At 48.5% G+C, this 18,225-nt stretch overlaps 1 protein-coding gene across 2 annotated transcripts; it reads right to left on the reverse strand.

The window, feature by feature from the left end:
* Positions 1 to 413: 413 nt before the first annotated feature.
* LOC114202596 (uncharacterized) lies at positions 414 to 13,452 on the reverse strand. Of its 2 annotated transcripts, XM_028095880.2 has the most exons (6): positions 13,303 to 13,452; positions 9,065 to 9,449; positions 8,150 to 8,321; positions 6,522 to 6,700; positions 3,892 to 3,988; positions 414 to 621 (listed from the first exon to the last, which is right to left on the reverse strand). In XM_028095880.2, exons 2-6 carry the CDS (start codon positions 9,444 to 9,446, stop codon positions 465 to 467), a joined length of 987 nt encoding a protein of 328 aa, XP_027951681.1. In that variant the 5' UTR covers positions 9,447 to 9,449; positions 13,303 to 13,452; the 3' UTR covers positions 414 to 464. The 2 variants fall into 2 exon arrangements, with proteins under 2 accessions (XP_027951681.1, XP_027951682.1); XM_028095881.2 differs by lacking the exon at positions 13,303 to 13,452 and having other exon boundaries at positions 9,065 to 9,831.
* Positions 13,453 to 18,225: the final 4,773 nt, after the last annotated feature.

Raw genomic sequence — 18,225 nt, forward strand, 5'->3', positions numbered from 1 at the left:
TGGCAGGGACACTGGCCCCCGGCAGGCGGGAAGGCGGCAGGGCCCCCGGGGAGAGGCAGACCCAGCCCAGGGTTCACTCCGAGGGCGGCCGTCTGCCCGCTGTTGAGGGGCCCCAGCCGCTGTGCTGCGCTTCACTAGGCAACGTACAGCTGCCCTCAGAGCTGCCCGGAGGAGGGCGTGAGCGAGGGAGCCCGGCGCTGAGCGAGCTCTCCGTGGGCAGCATTACTGCTCGTAAGGTTTTTTGGCCAAGAGAATTTAAACGTTTCTTTAGATGTATTTACTTACCTGAGCTCCGCGGCCCGGGTGGGGCCTCAAACAGGACCGTGACATCCTCCGACTGAGCCAGCCAGGCACCCTTTGGCCGGAAGAATACTAAACCAATCTATATAATGGACTCTAGTGAATACGCAAAATAAGATTTTTTCCCGTTTAATCTGTCATTGCCCTGGTTAGCCCACATGAGATCATTTAAGGAGCACTTCATTGGGAACGGGAAGGCCGTTGAGAGAGGCCAGGATGCTTTGCACCAGATTCTCCATCATCTGTCGTCTGGCTTGGTGCGTAGCGCTTCCGAGGTGAGGCGTCAGAACGATGTTGCTCAACTTCAATAAAGGGTGGTCTCTGAAACGCAGATTAATTGATGAAAACTGTTATGCGTGGTTCGGTGTCTCTAATTTCACGGTTTGATACCCTCACGCTGAGAAGGGGAGGCTGTGGGTAGCCTGCCAGCATGACCACCCCTCGTCTAACGCCAGTAAGTGGGCGCGCAGCATTTCGGGGGGCAGGACAAGTATCGTAGTGGCACCCGGGCCGTGAGCACACAGTGGCACGACGGGGGTGGATTAAACAACACTGGCCCACCAAACAAGGAGAGGCCCCTGGGGATCTGGATGCTAGTCTAGGCATCATGGGACAGGCTGAATGTGCCTTTAATGAGTAGTGGCCTTCAGAGGGGAAAGAGCAACTGGAGTTAGATTAGGGGGCGTTCTCTTCCCGGAAGAAGGCAGCGGATGGGAGTCAGCCGGAAAAAGAAGGAAGTGTTAGTGAAGGGGGTCAGGGGGACTCCAACAATGGTGGTAACCCCAGCAACCAGCGCTAGGAAAGGGCGGTGACCTGACCCGGCAGGGCCTCTGGGCTGTTCTAATACAAAGGCCAAAGTAAGCACGCAGCAATAAGCCTCCATCCTCTGGGAATCTTATGGGCCCCAAACCTGCGGAAATTCTCTGGGGGCACTTGTAATTTATGTCACTGCGCCATGACTGTCCTTGCCCCCAGGGCTGATCAAACTGAAAGACAGAGCCTATAATACTGTCAGCAGGGCAGACACTACTCAGAAAAACACTTCCTTCCTCCTGCTAGGAAGGAGGTGGGCCCTACTATCTAACAGACACCGGGCACCAGTCTCAGTATGAGGCTGTCCACACAACTCAGAACTCAGAAATAATGGAGTCGTGGCCAATTGTAACACCACCTGTCCAGAGTATTTGGCGTACAGGCAAGACCTGATTTGTCATATCATGAAACTGAATCGTACCAGCACAACATTGCAACGCTGGCATTGCTGAGATTTAAGTCACATGATAACACTGACAAGCTTTGGGAGAGACCCCTGTCTTTGCCCTGTGACTTGTTAGTGAAGCTACCAAAAAGCTCATTCAGCAGACTAGGCAACAGGTGAGCCCTAAGCTTCTAGGTTTCTGAATAAATTGACAACTGTCTAGAATGCTCATGCTTCTTAATTGATATTGACATTCTTTTGTTCTACATTCTAAGTGGTTCTCAAACATTTGGTCTCAGTAGTCTCTTCAGGTCAATATTTTTTTTTTGTTAAATTTTTTTTTTTTTAAGTAGGCTCCACACCCAATGTGGGGCTTGAATTCACAACTCTGCGGTCAAGAGTTGCTCACTCTACCGACAGCCAGCCATGCACCCCAGGACCTCTTGACACTCTTTTTAAAAATGTTTAAGATTTTATTTATTTGAGCGAGAGAGAGAGTGCAAGTGAGAGGCAGAAGAAGAAGCAGACTCCCCACTGAGCAAGGAGCCTGACATGGGGCTTGATCCCAGGACTCTGGGATCACAACCTGAGCTGAAGGCAGACGCTTAACCGACTGAGCAACCCAGGCGCCCCTCTTCACACTCTTAAAATTGAGAATCACAAAAAAAAATTTGTTTTTATGGGTTGTATCTGTCAACATTTATTGTATTAGAGATTAAAACTAAAAAAGGATTAATACAATAACAGAAGCGCACATTTCATTAGTTGTCAGAGTGATGATGTCATCAGTCTGTACTGAAACATCTGAAAAATTATGACTGTACAGACCCCTCAAAGGGTCTCCAGACCACATTCTGAGAAACTATTCTAAATAAACTTGGTTTTTTTGTTTGTTTTTTTTTTTTCAGAAATATAAGTTCTATGGTCAGTCTTGATAAACTTAAGATACTAAATTTGGTTGTAATGTCAAACATCCAGCTGACAGTAATTTGCTTACTAGACAGAAATCAAAGCTGCAGGAATCAAACCTGGCTAAATGAATGACACCAAGATTCAAAATAAATGACAGAATCAAGACTCCAGTCCCAACAGGCTGGATCAATGGGTCAAAACACAAGCATGGAGTGCCTGGGTGGCTCAGTCAGTGGAGTGTCCAACTCTTGATGGAGACCCTGGAGTTGGGGCTCAGCAGGGCGTCTACGTGAGACTCTCCCTCACCTTCTGCCCCCCCCATGCATGCATGCGTGCATGCTCCATGCACCCTCTCTCTCTCTCAAAAAATACACAGGGGCGCCTGGGTGGCTCAGTCGGTTAAGTGTCTGCCTTCAGCTCAGGTCACGATCCCAGGGTCCTGGGATTGAGCCCCGCATCGGGCTCGCTGCTCAGCGGGAAGCCTGCTTCTCCCTCTGCCTGCCACTCCCCCTGCTTGTGCTCTCTCTCTCTCTGACAAATAATTAAAATCTTTTAAATAAAAATAAAATGTCCTTAAGACACAGAAGCAAATTACATTAAATAGAAATAAATGTAAAATTCCACACATATATTTAAAAGACAATTGAGGGAATAATTTCCATTTTTGCTGACTAAAAATGGAATGAACTAAGAATGCAATGGGCCTGGGCGCCTGGGTGGCTCAGATGGTTAAGCATCTGCCTCCGGCTCAGGTCATGATCCCAGGGTCCTGGGATCGAGTCCCGCGTCGGGCTCCCTGCTCCTTGGGAGCCTGCTTCTCCCTCTGCCTCTCTCTCTCTCTTTCTCTCTCTCTCTCTCATGAATAAATAAATAAAAAGTTTAAAAAAAAAAAAAAAGAATGCAATGGGCCTGCTAGGAATACACGCTGTGAAACCAACCTGCGTGGTCAGACCCCAACATGAAGCCTGTGTTCAGGTCTTGAGAGCACATTATCAAAGGACCTCAAAAACTAAAGTGCTAGAAGCATTAATGATGACAAGGTGACTGGAAATGCTACCATTTCGGCTGTGATCGAGGGACCTGAAGATACTTAACCTCAGACACCTGGCAGTTGTTGGACAATACACAAGGTTTGTAAAGAGGACAATGGTCAGAGACTCTGATGCTCCAGGGGGCAAATCAGGGTCACTGGCTAAGGCAAGGACTGTTCTGGTTGGATAGGAGCAAGACTGTCCAGTGCAGTCTCCACCCATGGGGGCTGCTGCCCGAAAGCCCAGAGCTCCCTCTGCACGGAGATGTTGAAACAGATGTCTGGCCATCTGTAGAACCGGACAGGTCACCAGAGGCCTGCTCGGACCCCTCCATGGCCAAGACCCTGCCGGTTTGTGACTTAACACGGCTGCAAAAGCCAAAAGCAGTGACTGCTGGAGGAGTGCCCTCTGTGCCTCGAGAGAGATGGCGGTTCTGTCTGGCTTCCTTACCTGGGCAGGGGCTCCGGGTACGTCACGTCCAGCGCTGCCCCTTTGATGACCCCAGTCTGAAGAGCCTCCATCAGCGCGTCCTGATCGACTAACAGACCTGAGTCAACGAGACAAGGCCTCTGCGTTACTATGGTTGGGCAGGACCTGGGAAGGACGCTTTGGTCACCGTAGCTGCTATTCCAAACATGTCTTGGTCCTGTCAAATGTCTGACAAAGAACGTGTGAGCTTCATTCTGCCAATTCATTATTAGACGTGGCAAGCCTGCCACATGCCAGGCAGTGTGCTAAGCCCTGCACACGCACTATCTCACTGAATCCTCCAAGAACCTGGCAAAGCCAGCATTCGTTTTGCACGTGAGGAACTGAGGCCTGACCCCAGCTCACACAGCTCCTAACATAGCAACCCAGATCTGAGCTCAGGTTTGTTTAACCTCAGGCTTGGGCCTGTCTCACTTTACACACCGCCTCCCCAGGTTAGGGACACAGCTCCCAGACACTGCAAACACACTTTAAAAACTAAACCACAAGCACAATCGACAACTGTCATTTCAAATACAGAAGAGCAGAAGCTGAGAAGAAAACCCCTTCCTTGAGGTAGAGACTGGCAAGGAGCCGAACGCCAGCATCCTTTCCTCTGACCGATGGAGGGGCAGCCTGCTGGTCAGAACACAGAGCGCCCCTGGTGTGTGGGGGGCTGCTGCTGGAGATGCCTCATCCCACAGCCCTTTTCTGGGCAGGTTTTCCAGAATCTTGAGTATGTTCACCAGCCTCTGACATTACTGAAACTACCTAATGCAATGGTCCTTCTGGCTCACCTACAGGGTCTGAATTTTCAGAGAACTCTCAAGCATGTTAGCTCAGCCCTGTGCGGTTTTCTGCTCTTTCGACACCAACTCTTTTTGGGTTACCGAACCCAATTCCAACATGGGGGGAGGCCTTCTACAAGACCAAGCAATTCTTGGGATAGCAGCAAGGTGTCTGAGACTTCAACACAATTCAGTTGCAACACAACTGTCTGCCTTGGAAATGGCATCCGATCCCACAGGCTAAGGGCTCAGTCCTATAAGACCGCCTCCTGCCCCTGAATTCAGACACTAGTCGGAAGTCCCAGTCTCAGGCCTGGGCCTGTCTCACTTTACACACCACCTCCCCAGGTTAGGGACACAGCGACTTTTGGAACCCACGCACTCAAGCTGCCAGGAGGTCCAACCATGTGATCAGAGGGCTGGAACTTTCAGCCCCACGCCTGACCTCTGGGGAGGGGAAAGGGCCCGGAGGTTCAGTCAGCCAACGGCCAATGAAGGCCAATGATTCAATCAATCGTGGCTATGCAAAGAAGCCTCCTTTACAAACCCAAAGGGCTGGGTTCGGAAGCTTCCAGATTGGTGAACGCCTGGAGACTGGGAAGAGTGGCTGTCAGGAGAGGGCTTCTGACTTGTGCTTCTGACCAACTGGCTGCAGATTGGAGGTTCCAGTGACCTCCTCCATAATTTGCTGCAGTGGCTCACAGAACTCAGGGAAACACGTTTACCTGTTTGTTAAAGGGTATGACAAAGGGTAGAATCAACAGCCAGATGAAGAGGTGCACAGGGAGCGGTCTGGGGAACGGGTATGGAGCTTCCATGCCCTCTCCTGACAGCCACTCTTCCCAGTCTCCAGGCGTTCACCAATCCGGAAGCTTCCGAACCCAGCCCTTTTGGGTTTTTATGGAGGTTTCTTTGCATAGCCACGATTGATTGAATCATTGGCCGTTGGCTGACTGAACCTCTGGGCCCTTTCCCTTCCCCAGAGGTCAGGCGTGGGGCCGAAAGTTCCAGCCCTCTGATCACATGGTTGGACCTCCTGGCAGCTTGAGTGCGTGGGTTCCAAAAGTCGCCTTCATTAACAAAAGACACCTTTATCACTCTCAACACTTGGGAAATGTTGAGGGTTTGGGGAGCAGAGAGCCAGGCGCTGTGGATGAAGACCACAGCCGAATGACCAAAACTGTATTGCTTACAAACTACAATCTCTGGTGGCAAGCACTGTTTTCCTCCTTTTACGGATGAGACACGCGTGGCTGTTGGTAGCCCCAGGTGTCACACGTCCTCTGGCTCCAAACCCCACAGAAGTGCCTGGCCTGGATGTCTAACAGCAAGCAGCACTGATCCTCAGATTCTTTATAAATGCCACACCTACCAACCCACAACACATGCAACTACGTCTTGTATATAAACACAAAGCACTACATAAATGTCGAATAACCAAACTAAGTTACTTATTTTTTAAAGTGAAGGCTCAGAAAATTCATCCCCATAAATTTTGCTTAATTACATCTGGAAAACAAAACTATAATGCCCCTACCCCAAGTAGATGCCCAAATTGGGCTGTGAAAGCCCCATATTGTAACATTCTCATCCTTTTTGTTATTAATTTGAGTTTCAAAATGAAGTGAAAACAAAAATCAGAAATATCTCTAAACAGGAAGTAGACTCCCTCCAACTCAGCACCCCACCCCCACCCCCGGTCTCTGTGGACTTTTGGACGCCACAGCCATCGGGAGAAAGGCAGATCAGAGGAGCTGCATGGCCTGGCCATTTCCTCCCGCATGACTGTCCAGCCCCCGGGCCCGTGCTCCGTGGAGACAGTACCTCTGCCGATGTTGATGAGAATGGCTGTGGGCTTCATCAGACTCAGCTCCCTCTTCCCAATCAGCCTCTGGGTCTGGGGCGTCAGGCTCACAGCCAACAGCACGAAGTCTGATCGCTGAAGCAGATCATCCAGACTCTCACAGTAAGTGGCACCAACAGCTTCCTCCTCCTCTAATTTCCTATGAAGGGAACAAGGAAGAAAAACTATGTTCTCCAATCAGAAATTCATCACATTGCCCCAGGAAGGAGGTTCTGAGGGGAGCCAAGAATGCGGCCTGTCACCACTGGGTCCAGGACCCATGGGAACCCCGTGGGCACCTCTGGGTTCTTGGAGGAGAGCCCTCGGGGTCTGTGGGAGTTCACACCAGACTGAGGCTCCTTGAGGCCAGGAGCTGCTTGTCACTTGAACCCCCAGAGCCTGGTACAAGCCCAACAGTGCATCAGACATATGCTCGATGACCACAGAACATTACCGAAAGGAAGTAGGTTCCACTCAAGCCAGAGCATGAGCATGTACTTCTGTGACCACAGAGCATCACTAATGTGGGCAAATACATCTAGGTTTCCAGAAAACACACAAACAGAACAGGAGAGGGCCTAGGGCCTAGGAATGCTGCTTATCATGCAGAAAGCAAGGATCCCAGAGTCTGAAGCAGGCAGACTTTTGTGTTTTGTTTTGGTTCAATCCTAATTCCTGCTCGGGCCACCCCAAACAGCTGGTTATTCAGCAGAGATTCCAAGATCCTAGAGGTCACAGCATCCTGGGCAGCCGCCACGGCTCTACAAATACAGAATTCCAAATTACACAAATTCTCTCCTAACACGTGTTTGGGTCAGGGGACAGCCCCGAGGAAGGATGAATACCATGCCCACATCACACACTTTGTCCTGCAAGAAGCCTGGCCTCTGTGTGCACGTGTTTATCACAAGGAAAGTTGTCACACCTAAGTCCACCGTCCATGGTGCAAACACTGACTGAAAAGACAATCTCCCAGCTCACCATGCCTCCAGGAGTTCCTCACCAGCTGGGAATGTGTTCCACAGGCAGTGGGAGGCCCCTGAAAGGCTGTAAACAATGGCCATCATCTGGCTGGTTTGCAAGGAGGGCTGGAGGTTCAAGAGCAGAAGTGAGCAGTCCCGTAGGAGAAATATGTATTTCAGGTGAGAAAGGACGGGGCCTGAGCCAGTGGCATTGATGAGGTGAGAGAGAACAGGCAGGTCTGAAGGCTGTTTGGAGATGGAGCCAACAAGCCTGGGCGTTGGGCTGAGGGAGAGCCTGCACACTCAAGGACGCAGGTCCCTCACTGAGAGCCGACACGTCCATCAGTATTAAAGGGACCAGTCAGGTTGCTCAGTGGGTATGGACAGTTTCTCCCTTTCACTTTGGAAATTTAAAAAATACAATTGTGAGTTAAAATTTATTCTGGTGAATGTTTTCAATAAAAAAATTCTCAGCCACATTCCTAGGTAATCACCATCACTTTCTTGACCATCATCCTTATTTTTTGGAGAGAAAGAGGAGGGGAGTCTTATGAAAAACGGGGGGACCCTATATCCAAGCCATATTGAAGGCAGTGATGGTATAAGTTCTGCTCAGTTGATTTCAGGTCCATTTTCTGAATGTTTACCTGCGTCTCCTGTTGTGATACAGAACCTTCATTTCGAATGCTTTGGCTCTCTGAGCAATCTTATAACCAATGCTGCCCATGCCAATGAGCCCCAGAGTGGCCCCCGTCACCTCTTGACCCACCCAGTTTGTAGAAAATGTCTCTGTATCTGGTGCACTGGCCAACATATGACCTAAAATATAAAAGGTACAGAGTGAGTGGTGGGGATGGCACCACACACAGAAAGCCCACACCCTCCCTGGGGCCTTCTGACCCTGTGGCGCTCACGCCTCTCTGACCACAAAGGTTTCTGCAAGGGCTGAAGGGGGGGGGACGACAAACAGCAATTTCCTTGTGACGAAACCAGAGCATCCTGGTAGAAAGCTTTAAAACACCAACTTCTTTTACATTAAGGAAGGACTTCTGGTTAAAATTTGTTGGTGGTATGTGTGTGTGTGCATTCATGAAACACAGCCAGACCAGAAAGAGCCTGGTTCTTGCTTCCCCTTTCCTCAGGCGTCTTCCTGAGGAGGAGTCCCCCGGGGAGGGAGGGGGAAGGGCTGAACTGCTCTGCTGCCCTTCCTGGGGACCCTCCCAGAGACGTCCGGGGTGTACAGGGGTCCTGCCTTCTTACTCGGAGGCCTTCACCCCAGCAGAGACTGCTGATTAACCAAGGAAGGACCCCCAGGGCATTTCCATGGAGATGCTGAAAGTACTTCCACCGTCAAGGGAACTTGGAAGCTGGTGAGGGGTGGACAGGGCTGCTGTCAGACAGCCTGAGTGGGCCCGATTCCTGAGTGCAACAAAGTCCTGGATACAGTGTGAAGAAGTCAGGGCGCAGGAAAGACTTGTTGGAAGATAAAATTACGTTGTTATCTCTGTTATGATCTGTCATCTACTCTCTTTGGAAAACCAGCATCTCCAATGGCTGTTTACCTTCCACGACCCTGCGAGCTGCAGCCAGCAGTAAGGCCATCCCCATGTCTGCCGTGGGGTTGGACACGGCCTGTGGTGTGTTGGCTACCTTCACACCAAAGTTGGCGATGAGCTTCAGGTCCAGGTGATCGAGACCTACTCCTGCGCTGGCAATTATCTTCAAGGAGGGCAGGCTCCCCAGGAGCTCCTGGTCAATAGCTGGCCTTCCTCCCCAGATATATACAGCTTGGATCTTTGGGCCAAATTGCGTTTTATTTTCCAAAAATTCTTGCAAGGTAATGAGATTAAAGTGTTTCTGCAGATCTCCAACGTGATCTTCACATATCCCATAAGATCCCTCCAATCCAGACACCAACACACCAGGTAAGTCCTGATCCCCCATGGCCTGCAGGAAGACAAGCACAGTCTCTGCAGTCAAATCATCTTTAAAAGGAACAATCGGTACGCTCCTGTAGCTCCCTGCTACTCCGCCTGTGCTCTTTTAGGGTTCCGAGCACCCAATTTCCAACATGGGGGTTCCCCCACCCACAACTCCAAGCAGTTCTCAGGATACCAGCTGAGTGTCCCAGTGTCCGAGAATTCAACTCAATTCTGACATTATCTACCCAAAGATAGCATCAGATCCCACGGGTTAAGGGCTGAGTCCTCTAAGACTGCCCACCTCACCTTCCAACACCAGTCACTGCCACCAGGCTGCTCCCTGTGCTTCTTTTTTCTACTTTTTTTTTTTAAGAGATTTTATTTATTTATTTGACAGAGAGAGACACAGCAAGAGAGGGAACACAAGCAAGGGAAGTGGGAGAGGGAGAAACAGACTTCCCGCCAAACAGGGAGCCCGATGTGGGGCTCAATCCCAGGACTCTGGGATCATGACCTGAGCTGAAGGGAGACGCTTAACGACTGAGCCACCCAGGCGCCCCCGCTCCCTGTGCTTCTGACCCACTGGCCGATTGGAGTTTCTAACCACCTCCTCCTTAGGTTCTTCAAAGTCACCAGAGCAGCTCACAGACCTCGGGGGCACTGCCTTGTGCTTCCCAGTTCCTTAAAGGATATGATAAAGGACACGAAGAGTGAGGTGCCAGACAACTGAGTTTCTGTCGTCATGGAGCTTGGGGCCGGCTCATCGTAGAAGAGTTCTGGTTCCCTAAGCGTGGAAGGTCCCCAGAAAGGACCAAAAAGCTGACCTCTTGGGTTTTATGGAGGCTTCATTGTGTAGCCGGGATTGATGAAATCATTGGCCACTGGCGGAGTCAACCTCCGTCCTCTCCCCAGAGGTCAGGGATGGGGCTGAAACTTCCAACCTCTGATCACAAGGTCGGTCCTCCTGGCAGCCCACCTCGCCCTGGGGTGGGGTCCCAAAGTCACCTTCATTAAGACCATGTCACCTTTCTGGTACAGAGCGTTTCCAGGAACTGGATAAAGACCAAATACATCAGGTATATTTTGATCATCTGAACAACCAAATACGTATTTCTCATAAATCATTGCAGTTACTCTTTAGATTTTCTAAATTACATCAACACTGTAATTCATTTTATTTCTTGGACAAATCCCTATAATACCTGAGGGCAACAGATCCACACCTCTGACGTTACCAATGCTTCCATCCCGCCCCCTTTCCTCCCTATCCTACTTGGGTCTTTATTTCTACCTTTCAGCTGTGGTGGCATCCTCTCAGATGGCCTCCAAAGATCCCCCTCCTGTCAACCACATCTTTGCGTGACCCCAACCCTGGTGCTTCAAGTGAAGAGAAGACAGCAGAAGCAATGGGAGGTCACCCTGTGGGCTCCCTTTCTCCCATTCCTGGGGGAGGCCAGGGCCATGCTGGAAGGCATCCCTGTGCAAACACCCATGTGAGTGAGCTTGGAAGCAGATCTAAGAGGCCTGCCAACAGCCTGGTGAGCAGGGAGGTGACCACAGCCCTGGCCAACCCTCCGTTAATGTTTCATAAGATCCTGGGCCAGAACCACCTGGGTAAGCCACTCCTGGATTCCTGACCCAAAAACCTGGGAGGTCATAGAGTTTGTTTTTACAGCCACTGAAATTTAGGTAATTTGTTATATATGCAGCAGTAACTAAGTAATAAGACCACTTTTTATTGTGAAAGTAAAAGATAGGTTATTATCTGCCAAATGGATTAAATAAGGTTTTATGATCCTTGTTCCTAACTAAAGATATTTTTAATATTTTTTTAAAGATTTTATTTATTTGAGAGAGAGAGAATGAGAGATAGAGAGCACGAGAGGGAAGAGGGTCAGAGGGAGAAGCAGACTCCCCGCCGAGCAGGGAGCCCGATGTGGCACTCGATCCCGGGACTCCAGGATCATGACCCGAGCCGAAGGCAGTCGCTTAACCAACTGAGCCACCCAGGCACCCAATATTTTTAATATTTTATAACTTTCCTCCAAAAGGAAAACGAAGCAGGATTAGGTCTAGACAAGCTGGGCTCTGGGTTCAAACCAACCGCTCTGCTGGGCTGGGCTTTTCTTTGAAACTCACTTTCCTCAAACATAAAAGGCTGGCAACACACAGCCTTGCTGGTGGCCCCAGCAGCAAGAGAACATGTAGAGCCTGGAGAACCAACTGTAAGCTTTCAACAAACGGAAGTTACTAACATTTCAACCTGAACAAGTTTGTTTCCCAAGTCTCTAAAAATTAACAGACTACACCAAAGAGGGAGATTGAATTCATAAAACACAGCAGAATTTCTTTCTTTTTTTTTTAAGATTTTTAAAAGATTTTGTTTATTTGAGAGAGAGCATACAAGCAGGGGAGAGGGGCAGAGGAGAGGGGCAGAGGGAAAGGGAGAAGCAGACTCCCCACTGAGCAGGGAGCTCAATGAGGGGCTTGATCCAGGACCTGGGATCATGATCTGAGCCAAAGGCAGATGCTTAACCAACTGAGCCACCCATGCACCCCCACAGTAGAATTTCTTAAAATCCTATTTTCTCATGCCTCTTTCTCCCTTAACATTGGACAGATGGGCCCAATACCCCCCAAACTGTCCTCTCTTCCCCAATGTGCAAGATTCACCTCAAGTCCACACCGCTAGCTTTGATCTTCTCTCCAACCCCGTCAAAGCCCCCTGTCTCACTACCAGCAGTCCCGCTCCTTCCGTGAGTCCAAAACCAAAGTCGTTTGTTCTCGGTCCCCCACACAGACCATGGGCCCAGATTCTGCACTAACGAGGCTCAGAAAAGAGTTAGGAACACAAGAATTCTCCTTAATGAGGAGTAAGGTGGGAATGATCTAATCAGCACTTGACTAGATAATGGACCTAAAAGGTTAAGACATGCCAAAGGGTTTCCGGATTCCTTGACAGTGTTTGCTGTTCAGGGTAACTAAAAACGGCACCATTTTCACCTTTTACGTGTCCTTTCTCCAGTCACCAGGTATCAGCAAATCCAATATAACTTAAAAAAAACAAACAAACAGGTGCTTTGAGAAATGGCCTGTCAGGGAACGCCTGGGTGGCTCAGTCGGTGAAGCGTCTGCCTTCTGCTCGGGTCATGATCCCAGAGCCTGCTTCTCTCTCTGCCCCTGCCACTCCCCCTGCTTGTGCTCACACATTCTCTCTCTCTCTGACAAATAAATAAATAAAATCTTAAAAAAAGAGAGAGAGAGAGAAATGGCCTGGCAGGGCTTGCTAAACACTAAAAGAAAAACTGAGTTCATGTGAGTAAATTATAAATCTGGTATGGGTAGCTGAATCTTATCTACTTAAAGCTTAATCTTGCCATTACGGGGCGCCTGGGTGGCTCAGTCAGTTAAGCATCTGCCTTCAGCTCAGGTCATGATCTCAGGATCTTGGGATCGAGTCCTGCGTCGGGCTCCCTGTTCAGGGGAGAGTCTGCTTCTCCCGCTCCCTGCTACTCCACCTGCTCCTGATCTCTCTCTCTGTCAAATACATAAAATCCTTAAAAAAATATAAATAAATGAAATAAAGTTTAATCTGCCATTGCCTAGAGCTTAGAAAAATAGTAAATCCCTGTCCAAGTTGATCTTTAGATTCTGGCAGAGTCCCTGGAGCTGCCTTAAGTCCTCTCTACAGGAGGCAGGTATAAATGAGGTCGGATTTTCCTTGCTAAATCTTTAGGATTGAGCAATGCAGGTCTGGGTGGGTATTAGAATTCTACTTGGCCCACCTGTTCCAGGTGAGGTCCAAGGTCACAGCAACACCCCTGTCGCAGAGTTTGATTCAGTCGCTGGCCCAGGCGACACCCCTGGGGCACGTTTACCTTTTCAAAAGACCGCAGGGGCGCCTCGCTGGCTCAGTCGGTAGTGCAAGCGATTTGATCTCAGGTCAGTTCAAGCCCCAGGTGGGCGTGGAGCCTACTTTAAAAATAATAATAATAATAAAAAGATAAAAAGATCCTAGACCCCGGAGCACCTACTTCACAGTAAACACCAGAGGTCACCGAGCGCAGCAATCTCGCACCTGCTCCCTGCTCCTGGCCCGCTCCTGGCCCGCCCCAGGCCCGCCCCAGGCCCGCCCCAGGCCCGCCCCAGGCCCGCCCCAGGCCCGCCCCAGGCCCCGCCCCAGGCCCCGCCCCAGGCCCCCCGCCCACCTTCCAATGGCCCCGCCCTGAGTCCACAGGCCCCACCCTGAACCCACCCTTCACTCCGCCCCTAGGATGCCAGACCCACCCCTGAGGCCGGCGGCCCTGCCCTTAGCACAGCAAAAACGGCTTTTTTGGGACGAATTAAAACTGAAGACAAGCAAGCTATGGCAAAAACCATAGGCTGGTCCAACAAATTAGGAGAAAGTTGGACAAAGTCCCTTAGAGAAAAGCAAGAGTTCAGGGTGATGACAGTTTGCCATCGGTTGGGTTGCAGGAAAAGCCGATTTCATCCTTTCCTGCTGGGCCCTGTAACTGATGATTCTTCGGGTTGACGTTCTTCTGTTAGGGTCTCTAATTGACCATTCTTCTTGTAATTGACCTTCCATGGGGGGCGGGGGGCGGGGAAGCACCCCCTTCTGGCCTTCCAACTCCATTTTAGTGAAATTTCTCTTTATTATTTTTCACATTTCTTAGCCAAAAATACTCTCGGGAGATGTCTGGGCTAATTATGGCTTTTTTTAAAATAGACTAAATGGTACTAGTAAGAGAGGTAATGCGTCGCTTAAAGTCGCCTCTTTAGGAAACAGTGTGTCATTGGGTCGTGGCTTCACTTGCCACCTCTACTGTGATGGTTCTCCAGTTTTTACCCCCTCTCTCAGAGAACTCTGGAAGCTGCCTAACTACCCTCTCCTCATGGACTCCCTTTGCTATCTTTTTCCCCGTACATGGCAGCGTAGGTGATTGAAAAATACATAAAGCTGGTATGTTCACCTCCAGCTAAAGCCCCTTGGCAGCTCACCTTGCTCATATGGTCAAGTCCAAAATCCTGAGTACAGCCTCCGAGGCCCCCATTCCCTGGCCTGCCCACCTCTGCAAACCCCTTGTGTGTGCCTATCGTCGGCTGCATATCTTCTGCCAGGCACCCCAAACTGCCAGGCTGCTGGCCCTGGACTTGTTCCCAGGTTGCCTGGACCCAAACCCAGCCCTTCCCCTAGTCCTCATTCATCTTGCAGGTCATCCCGTGGGAGGAAGGCTTTCCCGAACTCCCTGCTGAATGTGCTCACCCTGGACTCTCCCCCATAGGACTCCGTCATGGATCCAAGTTAAATGTATGGTTTTCTGGTAAGATCAGGCCTTCTGCTAGACCCACTCCATGAGGGCAGGGACTCAGACGTGCTGAAGTCCGTTTCAAGCATTCCATATCCTGTCCAGCACACATATGTGCTCAATAAAGATTTGCTGAATAACTAAGGAATGAATGAAATGTGAAGGAAGGAAAGTTTCCCAAAACAGAACTGCCCGGGACGTACAGACTGAAAGAGGACATGGAGTTTTACTATTTCTTTCTTTTTTTTTTTTTAAGATTTTATTTATTTATTTGACAGAGAGACACAGCGAGAGAGGGAACACAAGCAGGGGGAGCGGGAGAGGGAGAAGCAGGCTTCCCGCGGAGCAGGGAGCCCGATGCGGGGCTCGATCCCAAGGACCCTGGGATCATGACCTGAGCTGAAGGCAGACGCTTAACGAATGAGCCACCCAGGCGCCTGGAGTTTTACTATTTCTATCTGAAGATCATAACAAGGCTCTTAAGCCAGGATTGATTTGCAAAAACTGAATTACCAGTATCCAAATACCCACCCCGAGGGCTCTATCAACTTCCGTCCAGCAAGAATCCAAACTGCCCCAGAATCCCTGCTGTGTTCAGTTGGAAGTCACTATATTAAAATATTAAACAAAAATAAGAATTTGATAAAACTGGCTTTAACTTTATTACTAAATGCACACAAGAGTATTTATAACATGTGTGAGTTATAAAAATTGTAATAAAATGAACCCAGTGTGTGTCATATATATGTATATATTCCTTAGTATATTAAGAAATATACCATTCCTGTTACTTTTGAAGTTTTTTGTGTCACTCCCCATGGCTCCAGAGGTAACCCCTACTTGAATTTAGTGATATACAGGCATACCTCGGAGACACTGCGGGTTTGGTTCCAAACCCCTACAATAGAGCAAGTATCACAATAAAGCAAGTCCAGTGATTTTTTTTTGTTTCCCAGGGCATATAAAAATTATGTTTACACCATACTGTAGTCTATTAATTATGCAAGAGCATTGTGTTTAAAAAAATGTACTTACCTTAATTTTAAAATACTTTATTCCAAAAAATGTTAACAACCACCTGGGCTGTGAGTTGTAATCTTTTTGCTGGTGGAGGGTCTTGCCTCAATGTTGGTGACTGCTGAAGGCTGGGTGGCCATGGCAATTTCTTAAAACAAGACAACAATGAAGTTTGCCACATCGATTCGCTCTTCCTTTCACAAACAATTTCTTTGTGGCACTCGAAGCTATTTGATAGCATTTTACCCACAGTAGAACTTCTTTCAAAATTGGAATCAACCCGCTCAAACCCTACAGTCTTATCAACTAAACGTATGTAATATTCTAAATCCTTTGTTGTCATTTCAACAATTTTCACAGCATCTTCACCAGGAGTAGATTCCATCTCGAAAAACCAATTTCTTTGCTCATCTATAAGAAGCAACTTCCTGGAGCACCTGGGTGGCTTTCAGTTAAGCCTCCAACTCTTGATTTCGGCTCAGGCCATGATCTGGGGTTGGTGGATGGAGCCCCACGCTGGGCTCTGCACTCAGTGCTCTCTCTCTCCCTCTGCTTCTGCCCCTCACCCCTACCGTTCATGGGTGTGTGCTCTCTCCCTAAAAAAGAAAAAAGCAGCAGCAACTCCCCACCCATTCAAGCTTTATCATGAGACAGCAGCAACTCAGGCCCATCTTCAGGCCCACTTCTAACTCTAGTTCTCTTGCTGTTTACACCACATCTGCAGTGACTTCCTCCACTGACGTCCTGAACTCCTCAAACTCAACCATGAGGGCTGGAATCAACATTTTCAAAACTCCTGTTAATGTTGATATTTTGACCTCTTCCCCCAATTTTAATTCCAGGGGTGCCTGGGTGGCTTAGTCGGTTAAGCCACCAACTCTTGGTTTTGGCTGAGGCCATGATCTCAAGGTCATGAGATCAAGCCCCACATCGGGCTCCTCATTCAGTGGAGAGATGGCTTGAGATTCTCTCCCTCCCTCCTTCTAAGCGCTTCCCCTCACCCAGCACTCACACGCGCTCTCTCTAAAACTAAATAAATATATGTTTTAAAAAAATGTTAATTCCACTATAGTTAGCATACAGTGTTAGTTTCAGGTGTATAATATAGTTCTTTATATTACTCAGCACTCATCAAGTGTACTCATCATCCCCATTACCTATTCACCCATCCCCCACCCACCTCCCCTCTGGTGACCATCAGTATGTTCTCTATAGTTAAGAATGTTTTGGGGATGGGGCACCTGGGTGGCTCAGTCATTAAGCATCTGCCTTCGGCTCAGGTCATGGTCCCAGTGTCCTGGGATCGAGCCCCGCATCGGGCTCCCTGCTCCACGGGAAGCCTGCTTCTCCCTCTGCCTCTGCCTCTCTCTCTGCTCATGCTTTCTCTTCTCTCTCTCTGTATCTCTGTCTCAAATGAATAAATAAAATCCTTTAAAAAAAAACAGAGTGTTTTTCGGGTTATCTCTTTGTTTCCCCTTCTTTTTTTTTTAAGATTTTATTTATTTATTTGAGAGAGAATGAGAGAGAGAGAGAAAGAGCATGAGCAGGGGGAGGGACAGAAGCAGACTCCCCACTAAGCAAGGAGCCTGATGCGGGGCTCAATCCCAGGACCCCGGGATCATGACCTGAGCTGAAGGCAGACGCCCAACTGACTGAGCCACCCAGGTGCCCCTCCCCGTTTGTTTCTTAAGTTCTACATATGAGTGAAGTTATATGGTATTTGCCTTTCTCTGGTTTATTTCACTTAGCATCATACTCTCTAGACTCATCCATGTTGTTGCAAATGGCAATATTTTAATGGCTGAATAACATACCATTGTGTATATACCACATCTTCTTTATCTATACACCTATTGATGGACACTTGGGCTGTTTCTGTAGTTTGGCTATTGTAGATAATGCTGCAATAAACACAAGAGTGCATATATCCCTTTGAATTTGTTTTCATATTCTTTGGGTAAATACCCAGTAGTGTGATTCCTAGATCATTGGGTATTTCTATTTTTAATTTCTTGAGAAACCTCCATATTGTCTTACAGAGTGGCTACACCAGTTTGCATTCTCACCAACAGTACATGAAGGTTCCTCTTTCTCCACATCCTTGTCAACACTTGCTGTTTCTTGTCTTCCTGAGTTTAACCATTCTGACAGGTGTGAGGTGACATCTCATTGTGGTTTTGATTTGCATTTCCCTGATGATGAGTGATACTGAGTATCTGTTCATGTGTCTGTTGGCCATCTGTTTGTCTTCTTTGGAGAAACGTCTGTTCATGTCTTCTGCCCATTTTTAAATTGGATTATTTGGGTTTTTTTGGTATTGAGTTATATAAGTTCTTTACGTATTTTGGATACTAACCCTTTATTGGATATGTCATTTGCAAATATTTTCTCCCATTCAATAGGTTGCCTTTTAGTTTCGTTGGTCGTTTCCTTTGCTGTGCAGAAGCTTTTTATTTTATTTAAATTCAATTAATT

Source organism: Eumetopias jubatus, unplaced genomic scaffold, assembly GCF_037043125.1.
Source record: "Eumetopias jubatus isolate StellerSeaLion01/CBP00866 unplaced genomic scaffold, mEumJub1_p1.0 scaffold_16, whole genome shotgun sequence".
NCBI classification, from domain to species: Eukaryota; Metazoa; Chordata; class Mammalia; order Carnivora; family Otariidae; genus Eumetopias; species Eumetopias jubatus.

Bases quoted from the DNA above. Each gene is read 5' to 3' on its own strand.
- LOC114202596 (XM_028095880.2), bottom strand. From the start codon at position 9,446: ATGGGGGATCAGGACTTACCTGGTGTGTTGGTGTCTGGATTGGAGGGA. The intron at 3,989-6,521 runs GTACTGTCTCCA...TCGTTGACTCAG, and splicing joins TCTCATCAACATCGGCAGAG to GTCTGTTAGTCGATCAGGAC. The intron at 622-3,891 runs GTAAGGAAGCCA...TCTGCGTTTCAG, and splicing joins TACCCGGAGCCCCTGCCCAG to AGACCACCCTTTATTGAAGT.